The sequence below is a fragment of the Arachis hypogaea genome, chromosome 8 (genome assembly GCF_003086295.3).
Source record: "Arachis hypogaea cultivar Tifrunner chromosome 8, arahy.Tifrunner.gnm2.J5K5, whole genome shotgun sequence".
Lineage (NCBI taxonomy): Eukaryota > Viridiplantae > Streptophyta > Magnoliopsida > Fabales > Fabaceae > Arachis > Arachis hypogaea.
Genome location: NC_092043.1, coordinates 34,195,661 through 34,205,234, shown reverse-complemented (window position 1 = coordinate 34,205,234; position 9,574 = coordinate 34,195,661). Strand labels below are relative to the sequence as shown.

The 9,574-nt window shown below is 35.3% G+C and overlaps 2 protein-coding genes and 1 long non-coding RNA gene across 8 annotated transcripts; 2 read left to right on the top strand and 1 right to left on the bottom strand.

The window, feature by feature from the left end:
* The first annotated feature begins 230 nt into the window (after nucleotides 1–230).
* On the top strand, nucleotides 231–604 carry LOC112708407 (uncharacterized). Its single transcript, XR_003156327.3, has 3 exons — nucleotides 231–296; nucleotides 372–428; nucleotides 528–604. It is a non-coding gene; the product is annotated as an uncharacterized lncRNA (long non-coding RNA).
* Nucleotides 605–1,507: 903 nt separating this feature from the next.
* Nucleotides 1,508–3,398, top strand: LOC112707142 (protein TPX2). Of its 3 annotated transcripts, none has more exons than XM_025758740.2 (7): nucleotides 1,508–1,644; nucleotides 1,740–1,868; nucleotides 2,154–2,234; nucleotides 2,322–2,446; nucleotides 2,552–2,660; nucleotides 2,834–2,928; nucleotides 3,020–3,398. In XM_025758740.2, exons 1-7 carry the CDS (start codon nucleotides 1,567–1,569, stop codon nucleotides 3,129–3,131), a joined length of 729 nt encoding a protein of 242 aa, XP_025614525.1. In that variant the 5' UTR covers nucleotides 1,508–1,566; the 3' UTR covers nucleotides 3,132–3,398. The 3 variants fall into 3 exon arrangements, with proteins under 3 accessions (XP_025614525.1, XP_025614526.1, XP_072057264.1); XM_025758741.2 differs by having other exon boundaries at nucleotides 3,026–3,272; XM_072201163.1 differs by lacking the exons at nucleotides 1,508–1,644; nucleotides 1,740–1,868 and adding an exon at nucleotides 1,900–2,070.
* Nucleotides 3,222–8,900, bottom strand: LOC112707140 (putative E3 ubiquitin-protein ligase RING1a). 4 transcript variants are annotated; one of them, XM_025758736.2, is made up of 10 exons: nucleotides 8,382–8,900; nucleotides 8,180–8,222; nucleotides 6,775–6,833; nucleotides 5,513–5,594; nucleotides 5,239–5,359; nucleotides 5,114–5,155; nucleotides 4,386–4,898; nucleotides 4,163–4,273; nucleotides 3,702–3,929; nucleotides 3,222–3,622 (listed from the first exon to the last, which is right to left on the bottom strand). In XM_025758736.2, the coding sequence occupies exons 1-10, from the start codon at nucleotides 8,713–8,715 to the stop codon at nucleotides 3,590–3,592; spliced, it is 1,566 nt and encodes a 521-aa protein (XP_025614521.1). In that variant the 5' UTR covers nucleotides 8,716–8,900; the 3' UTR covers nucleotides 3,222–3,589. The 4 variants fall into 4 exon arrangements, with proteins under 4 accessions (XP_025614521.1, XP_072057263.1, XP_025614519.1 ...); XM_072201162.1 differs by having other exon boundaries at nucleotides 4,163–4,270; XM_025758734.2 differs by having other exon boundaries at nucleotides 8,370–8,851.
* Nucleotides 8,901–9,574: the final 674 nt, after the last annotated feature.

The following is a 9,574-nucleotide window of genomic DNA, read 5'->3' as shown; positions in this document are numbered from 1 at the left end:
ATGATCTACTTTATTTTTTGTTAGACTTTCATCATGAATTGTTTGAAATGCCAAATAAGTTAATTTACTTAGATACTTTTCATCCTAGTTTGTTAAGAGAAAAACTACTTGACCTATATCTTAATTAGAGTCTCTCACTTGAGATTGATCGACATAGTCAATTATTGTTCTATTTATCTTGTATGAAGTAAATTACTTGGTTAAGCTTTTTCTGAATTTTTCAAGTTGTTCCAGCATTTAAGCCTAGAACCAATAATAGCCTGCGTGATTTTGGTGAAGCTGAGAAAATGCACAAGGTAAAGGTTACTTTCAAATTTGATTAATTAGTGTGTTTATCACAATGTTTCAAAAATCAGTAATCTATATTTCAGGTATATGAGAACCAAGCTATTAAGAGGCAGAAGTTGGAAGGAGGCAAAGCTAGACAGGTCGATGTCTTTATTTGTGTGTTTCCCCCACTGTTTCAAATAACTTTTCTCTCATATTTGTGCCCTAACTAAAGTATAACTCCTCAAAAATATAACCAGATTCTGTATGTGGAACCTCAAAATTTGCCTCGTAAGTTGCCATTGGGTGTGACAATGGCAACACAAACATATCTTCAAGTAATAGTAAAATGCAGATAAATGCCGTGAAGGTTTGTTTTATTCCTCTATTGTCCATTCTGTTTTCTTCTTTTGTTGCACCATGTGAGTAGATGTTCTTATAGTTTTGACTTATGATTCAGGGAGTGCTGCTCAGAAACAGATGAAACCAAGGCCTAAAGAACCTGGATTCAAGACAGATCAGGCTGTTGCCTCAGCAAGTGTAAGGAGTACTACTGATCTTGATCAGAAATGGTTCCTAGAATGCCAAAATTCAAGGCTCAACCACTGAATAAGAAGGTACTTCATTCTTCTCTTTCGCCCATACTTTGTTTTACTTATAAATATAATTTTTTTAGAGTGCAAAATTTCAAGAATTAACACTCCCATTTCCTCCTTTTTACAGAAAAAAAAAAAAGATAAATCACATACCGTAGGACTAAGCTTTTATTTATGCAAAATTTGATGTTTCGATTACGGAAGTATTCATCAGTCATTTACTAAACTTTGATGTTTGATACTTTTTCTTCTCTTGATGAAAGAATAAATTTGTTGAGTGAAGAGCAAAAGAAGATAGGAGGAGAAGAGATCTTTGCAAAAATAAGGATAAACAAGAAATACTAATATAGTATAACTTTCTAATCTCTCTAAGTATATGAAAGGAAAATTTCTCCTGAAAGGATTGTTTTACTCCTAATGAAGGTTAAATTACATATCTAGCACACTACCGTAAATATTTGGCTGCTTCTCTTTTTCCAAAATTAACATTACTCTCAACATATATTAATCTAGTGCTTCAAGGTATACCCAGCATTCACCAAAGCTACCAAACAAAAAGTTCTACATCTGAGACCATCACTTTGATCCTTGACTTGCTATTCATCAATTTTATTTTTTTGTATTAGGAGAATCCATGGAAACTGTTCTTACAGAGCCTAAAACACCTACATTTCAGACATCACTACGTGCCCGGCCACAAAAGATGAAAAGTTCAGTAGAATTAGAGCTAGAAAAGCTTGCAAGAAAACCCAAATTTAAGGCAAGGCCTCTAAATAAGAAGGTAAAAGGCTACCGACCGAGAATGTTAATTAACTTCATTATTCTCATTTTATCCTTTAGCGCTAAACAAAAATAATCTCTCTCTTATTTCATTAGATCTTTGAAAGTAAAGGAGACATTGGACTACACTATCATGCGAAGAAACAAGTCACTGTACCTCAAGAATTTCACTTTGCAACAAATGACAGGATTCCACCACCTGCCATGGCTGATTTGTCTGATTTGGTAATCTAGATTTGAAATCAAACCATCTACTTCCCAAAGCTTCAGTTAACTCTACTTGATTTAAGAAATAAGGATGCATGTTCTATCATCAACTCGTCCTTTGTGTTCTTATGTTGCAGTTTATTTTAAGTCTGAAAGTACTTGTAAAAACAAACCAGTTACCAGAAACACAATTCCAAAGCCATTCCATCTCCACACTGAGGTTCATTACATTCCCTTTTGTTTGGAAGGATCTATGCAATGATCCGGTTATGCTATAACAATTGCAATTTTTCTCTATGTTAGGAGAGAGGTGACCGGAAAGAGAAGAAACATCATATGGAACTTCTGCATAAGCCATACCCTTATTCCAATGACTATCCTCAAGTAAAGAAGTTTTTTCAATTTGGTGTCTCATTAATCTCTAGATACTAAGAATTAGCAGTACGAAATTACTGATATCATGATATGCAGGAACCTCAAAAACTTGAATCTAAGCAGTGCACTAAACCAGAACCATTCCAATTGGACTCCCTAGTTAGACATGAGATAGAACTGCAACAAGAAGTGGAGGAACAACTAATGGTGAAGAGAGAAGAGTGAGTAACATTAATAGTATTAGGTTTCACTTTCTTTTGTGTCTATGAAGAATTGAGTTATATTCTCATATATCATGGATGTGGAATTGTGGATTTTGCCTGCAGGGATCCATTCCCAGTTACAGATAAAGTTCGTAAACCCCTTACCCAAGTTCAAGAGTTCAGTTTACATTCAGAGAATTGGGCTATGTCTAGAGCCCAATTTAATGAGAAGGTGACTTTAGTCTTCGTATTCGTGCGTTCCTAACTATATATCATAGACCATAGTAGCTATTTTAGTTTTAGTTCTTATACTCTATAGTATAGTCTTCAATTTATTCTTTGTTTTTCTTCATCTACCACTTGATAGTGATCTAAGCAAGGTAGTGTGATATGTGATGCATGCAGAGAGAGGAAGAAAAGGCACTGAAACATCTGACAAAGTCAAAGGTTTCTCATGTGATGCCAACTCCAAAATTTCACCATCCTTTCTTTCCCAATAAGTATGTGCAAAATTAAAAGTTTAAAACATTTCTTCATTCTTTGTTTTCTACCACTTTTAAAACATCTGACAATGAGTTGTGTTGTATGAAGCAATAGGTCTGCTAAGGATACAACAAATCCCAAGTCGCCAAATTTGCATGTAGCAAAAAACAAGATATCAAATGCCATTGTAGTTTCAAGTCCTGCTGCCACCATGAGATGATGGAGAGAGCATCTAGTAGACGTGAATTTGACAACAATTTCAAATTCTAGTGTCATCATTTTGTAATATATCTTAATTAATGTTCGCAAATACAAAATACTAATCATTTTCTCATTAAAATATTCATTTCCACAATGAAAACTATGAATCTATTGTAACAATGCAGAGGTGCTAACAACAATCACTCCAACCATGCTGATGGATTTGAATACAATGCCGAATTTTGTGTCCATCATGAAAATTAAATAAAACTCCTTACCAAATAAAACTGTAACTAATATTTTATCTAAAGTTTATTTATGACACCTTCGGGCTTGCATAAACCTTTTCAAAGGGTCATATAATTTAGTATACTATAGTTTCTTGGTTTTTTTTTTTTTTGGGGGGGGGGGGTGGGAGGGAGAACAACTTAGACAATTTGTCCTTGCTATATACAAATGAAAAAAAGTTCAGCGTGACTATAGTGCCCCTTTCCGCCTGTATGCCAGAATCTGAAACAGCAGAAAACGAGGGGAAATTAGGTTTGATGCTTGAAATAATAACAGTTAATAAAACCACATTAAGACTCACCAAATGCTCCCTTTTAGATATGCATTTAGATCTAATCCCTGCTAAAGATTCATCTCCCTGCAAAATTTCTAGTTCATATTTAGATGGATCTATAACCAGAGTTGTTAGCTCATCACATTTCAAGGATGAAGTCTCATCAGTTGACTTGTCGAAATCTGTGCCACTGCATCCTTTAACTGCCAATATCTCAACTTCTTCAACAGGCACAGGTGTTTGGCGAGCAACATACTTTGCAAAAGCAATTTTAAACAAGTATTAGACAATCATCATAAGGCAATTAAATTGTCTCATTAACAAAAAGCATAAGATGCAATCATTTTCTTTGGGAAGAGATCAGAGAAAATAATAGCACCTATATGTTAATACTAGGCCTTCTACTAGAAGAATAAATAAATTTAAATCAATCAAATCAGAATAATTTGCTGTCATAAACAAGTGACTAAAACAAAGGAGCATCTCACTTCGCAAAGGTTCTTGACAGACAAAGTTGGGCGACAGCAAAGGTGTGGCTTCTCCAAACTTGGTGCGCCTCGTTTGCCCAGAGAATAAAGCATGAGATGGATATCTAACTGCTAATAAGAATATAAAGGATCTTGAACAAAACTAAATTAAGAATTCATAACAAAGTTGCACTCAGCAATAACATTTGACACCTATAGATTTATTAAGAGGGGAGATCTATACCTCATCAGCATTCTCATCCAAGTTTCGGAGAAAATCAACCATCTTAGACACTCGACTACTGCGAGAGGTTTTGCTACTACTACCACCGCCACTTCCATGCCTTGTGTGACTTCTAAATCCACCCCTTCCCCATGTAAGTTTTCGAGGTTTTGACACCTGCCTTGAAAGTCCTCGATTTTCTCTACCGTTATCCAAGTCACTTTCTGCACATCCACCATCAGGACTTGCCATTGATGATGAGGGCTGAGAGGTGCGAACTCTGGTCCATCTCTTTCTCCTTCTTTGCCTCGCCTCTGTACCCCGCTCATCAGCAGATGATGAGTCCTTTTCGTTATTGTCATTTTCCTCCTCATTATCCTCAGATCCTTGAATATCAATCACTTGATTTTGTCTCCTAGAAGCATTTCGTTGATTTCGCTGGGATCTTGTCACGAATACACTTGGTGAATCTTTACGTCTCTTAACTAGTGCCTCAGACTGCCGTTGAACAACTTTTGCAATTGAAGCTTGAATCTGTCAGAAAGAAGTTATTAAATGACACCAGGAACAAGGTACTATTGCAAATGCAAGGAATTATGTAATTGAGGAGTTGGCATGTGATGGCAGCCAAGCAGATAGGCAATAATTCAGTGTCAAACAATAAAAAAGTGGAATTACTAGTTTAATTACTGTGAACATGCCTAAAATCTGAAAGCATGTTTAGAAATGTTCAGCCAATAAATATTTACCTGCTTATTGCGGTTCTTCTCCTCTTCACGAAATTCAAGCTCCTATAATAAAGCAACCAGTGTTAGTAGCACTAGTCAATTTTTTACACATGGTCAAAATACATAGTAAACAGGTCAACTCATACCTCTTCCTCGTACTTCTCAATATCTGGATATAAAGCAGCAATAAGAGCATCATATTTCGGATCATCTCTCAAAGAACGGCGACTGGCACAATGTGTTCGGCAAGCAGGGCATTCATTGTTCCTGAGATAATACATGAATGATGAGTCTGCATACAGAGATGATATCTTGTGTTTTGTGATGAGTACACGGGAGGCAAGAAGGGTTTAGATTGATTGCATGTATTGGAAGCAAATTACACAAACAAAAACCCTGGAATTGCTTCATGTGACCTACCCAAGTCGCATTGACTTGTCAATGCATTCCCTGCAAAACCGGTGCAAGCATTCCATGACAGTTCTTGTTTTCTTAATAATGCCTGTCGAAGCAAATACTTTGTTAGTTTAATAGGATAAGTTCACCATCATTGAATATGATTTGGAAATTTTCCTTCATAGTGGAATCTGAAACTACCTGTTAAAACCATAACTAAGAATATAGGTACCAACAAATTTTTTCCAAAAAAAAAAGCATTTATATTTGGTAAACATTTAAATACCAAATTGAGAGCAAATAAAATAGGATTTGGATCCTTTGGTTATGTTTCAATCTCACCATTTATTATTAATTCATTATTTTTATAGAATCCAAATCCAGTAAAATATGTCAAATTTCCTATGTTAATTAAACTAATATGCCCCGTATATAGAAATGAGTTTACTTTTTTGTTTTTCCATTTTAATATTTAGGTTATCAATCTTCGGGATCTTTCCTTCTATAAACAAAATTTCACATAGCAAGATGTACCTAAGAACTTGTGTAAGCACTATTATGAACCTTAAGTATCACTCAGAATCTAGGGCAGCTACAAAGACAACGGTTATTATATGCACTAAAAGTTGAGTTCCTCACCTCAAAACCCACAATTGATACTTGATCAAACATTGCTGACATGCACATGTCTCTTGATTGTATCTAACTCATTAACTCAACTGCTCAAGTCATTCATTATACTCTCGAAAATGCATGCATGAATGCATCCCTCTGTTATATATAGACTATATAGGTATTTCAACAGGCTAGTTAAGTGGCTATTGTCCCTCTTTAGTAATCTCAGAAAAGATAGTTCAACAATTCTCCTCGCTTTACAAAACTACAATTGACAGTTTGGCACTCTTAGGAGATGAATCTAAAATGCTAGTATTATTAAGCAATATCAGCAACAATAGAGAAAAAGAAACCACTAAGGATTGTTAAAAGGTTCATGCTCACCTAGTTACAAGATCAATATACAATAATAAATCAACAGGTATCTATGAAAATAACATATATTAAGCCATCACCTCTCCTTCTAGCAAACGATTAAAGCAGTATTAGCATAGGAGACTTTCCATCACACTTAGTGTTCGTGAAAAACACAACTTTCTATTTTATGTTGTTGTGCACATAGAATTAAATGAAATACTAGAGCTCCCAGCACATCTTGCCAGTAGCAAAATATAATCCCACACAGAATTTAACACCATACTTAAGACCCAAAAAGTGAAAACCAAACATACCAAGGCAAATTGGGCACTGGACATCCTTACGAATTTCCAGAAGTTCTACAAACACAAATCTGCGAAAAGAACAAGATGATAAGAACATATTTACATACAAGTGATAGAAAGAACATTTTCATATGGGATTTATGACTGATACCCACCAATTGGGTAGTTAGAACAGTCATAATTCAGCAAGTTATGAAAATGTTACAACAAATTTAGCAGCTTTCTAATAGTTAGGACTTAAAGACACAGTTAATGCTATATCACAGGCACTGCCCACCTTGATCATCTAAATTCTCTAAGCTGGAAGAAATTTATAACTCACCAGCCACTTTTCACAAAACACTGAAACAGTAATAACACCAAAAGCTATCTAACTTCCTAGCTGTTATACAAAAGGGGTAAAACAGTCATAATGTCACAGCAAGCAGCTTAGGGATATTTTATACTATGACATAATGCAAAGGAGTCGAATGTTGGGTATTTTCTTCTTCAGTATTTTCGTCTTTTATAATGTTAAGTCGTTTCTTCTGAGATACAAGCACATTGTGGCCCAACTTAACTTACAGCATGGTATCCCACATGCCTTTCACCTTTGACAACTTTGGACAAGTATCTCCAAATTCAGAAAGCAAGTACGCTGTTTTATGTTATGCTTTAACAGGTTACTATAACATGGAAAAGCAATTCAAGTACCAGCACAGATCATGAACTACAGGGCATTACAGGGAACCTTGTGAGCCTATAGAATTTTGACCACAGGTACATGGCAAGTGACAGATGATAATGCTTCAAAAGACTTAGTTTTAAACTTTCCCCACACAACTTGCGGAGTAAAGAAGCCACTACTTAGAACATTCTGATGCACACCACCCACTAGAACTCCACCTACAATATGAATGTTAACATAATTCATAAAGCAAGAGTATTCATATACCTCCTTCATGCCATGAAGGAGATCTCGAAGTTCAATCCCACCCTATGCATAACAACACTACAAATCCATGCCTTGAACAAAGGAACAAAAGTCCACGCCAAAATAACAAACGTTGTTCGATTATGCAACCAATGAGCTAGTCTAATGCACCAAGAAGACGAAAATGCAAGCATGCAAACGAGCTAAGACGAATCAAAAGGGGTAGATTCGGAAAACACACACATTTCAGCTCAAATAACACAGAAAAGTGAAAAGAGGAATCATAGAGCAACCCCCTTCTACAGTGGGAAGAGGGAACCCACATCAGAAGCGTCCAAAATCAAAGGAAGAAGAACACAAGATGCGAAATTCACACCAACCCAGCACCCCAAAACAGAGACACATCGATTAGCAACATGAATCTGGGGGAAAAGGAGAAGAAAAGGAAGCAGAGAAAAGCACAAGTTTTGAAGCAATGCACTAGACAAATGGAGTTCGTACTCTGGTTTTTCTTCAGAATCCGAAGATGGGGTGTCGTCAGAATCTGAAAACAACCAACAAAGAACAAAATGAACACCTTGAGAAAACAGAAGAATTACGAAGTAGCAAAAGCGCGAGGACCCAGTTGAAGAAACACGAAAATAATAAGATGCACGTAAATCACGAAGAAGAAAAGATGATAACACGTAACCATCGGGTTTACCCTCGTCGTTGTGTTTCCCTTCTTCTTCATCTTCTTCATCTCCCTCACCTTCATCTTCATCTTCGTCATCGTCCTCTTCTTCTTCTTCTTCATCATCATCATCTTCTTCTTCTGCTCCTTGTTGCTCATCTTCCTCATCTTCTTGCTCAGCATCCCCTTGCTCTTGTTCTTGCTCGTCCTCTTCCTTGTGGGCTCCAGCAGCATCTTCATCTGGATGGTGGGGCTTGAGGGTGCGGTCGCGGTGGTGCTTGGGGTGGCGATGCGGGAAGAGGTGGTTAGAGGAGTCGTCGGCGTCGTCGAGAGTGTCAGGGTAAGGGCGCTTCTGTGCAGGCATTGCTGAATCCTCTTTGGTTCGATGCAGCAGAGAAGAGAACGCAGAGAAGAGAAGCGAAGAAGCAAAGAAGCAGAATGAGATTGGAGATTTTGGTTTGGGTCTCCTTCTCTGCTTTCCTTCGCTTTGCTATCATTATATATTGCAATTTTTTTTATTTTTCTTTTTTCATGTAAGTATTTAATTGCGTCTATCTTCGTTTTTATTAGTCTTGATTTAATACTAATATAATCGTAATTATAGTATTACTACACTACACTACACTACTACACAGTAACACAGTACACACCCTCGTAAACAAAATTAAAGTGTTATTATCGTTTGGTTAGGTTATTCATGAGTTAACTTGTATGCATATTTGGATATAAGCTTTTCGGGTAAAACAAAAAAGATGTATAGAAAATTTTGATTTTGTCTAATAATAATATGTCAAAATTTTATTTTTCAATATTTATTACTGATAAAATGGAAAAGAATTTAATTTATTAATAACTATTCTAAAATTTACTTATATAATATATAATTTGCTCGAAACCAAAAAATGTGTTTAGCTATTAAAGACATTTGTGTTCAATTATTTGAGAATTCTCACTCAACTTTTTTTATAAGATAACTACATATTTATAATATTCAAATCTGAAGAAAAAATGTTACTCACATTTTTAATAAACAAATTGAAAAATTGACTAATATTAATTCAGATACAGGATAAATATAAAAATAATTAATTACCTAAGATTTCTTATAAAATATAACTAATTGTTGAGGTGGAATATTTTATATCAGTTTATATTAAAATTAATTATTATTGTAATAAAAACTATTTTTCTAAGGAAAAATAAATATAAAATTCCTATGCATA

Excerpts from the sequence above, each read along its gene's own strand:
- LOC112707142 (XM_025758740.2), top strand. The coding sequence starts at position 1,567 with ATGAAAAGTTCAGTAGAATTAGAGCTAGAAAAGCTTGCAAGAAAACCC. Across the intron at positions 1,645-1,739 it reads CAAGGCCTCTAAATAAGAAG|ATCTTTGAAAGTAAAGGAGA; the intron begins GTAAAAGGCTAC and ends TTATTTCATTAG. Across the intron at positions 2,929-3,019 it reads CATCCTTTCTTTCCCAATAA|CAATAGGTCTGCTAAGGATA; the intron begins GTATGTGCAAAA and ends TGTTGTATGAAG.
- LOC112707140 (XM_025758734.2), bottom strand. The coding sequence starts at position 8,715 with ATGCCTGCACAGAAGCGCCCTTACCCTGACACTCTCGACGACGCCGAC. Across the intron at positions 5,156-5,238 it reads TTGAGAAGTACGAGGAAGAG|GAGCTTGAATTTCGTGAAGA; the intron begins GTATGAGTTGAC and ends GCTTTATTATAG. Across the intron at positions 4,274-4,385 it reads TGGATGAGAATGCTGATGAG|CAGTTAGATATCCATCTCAT; the intron begins GTATAGATCTCC and ends TATTCTTATTAG.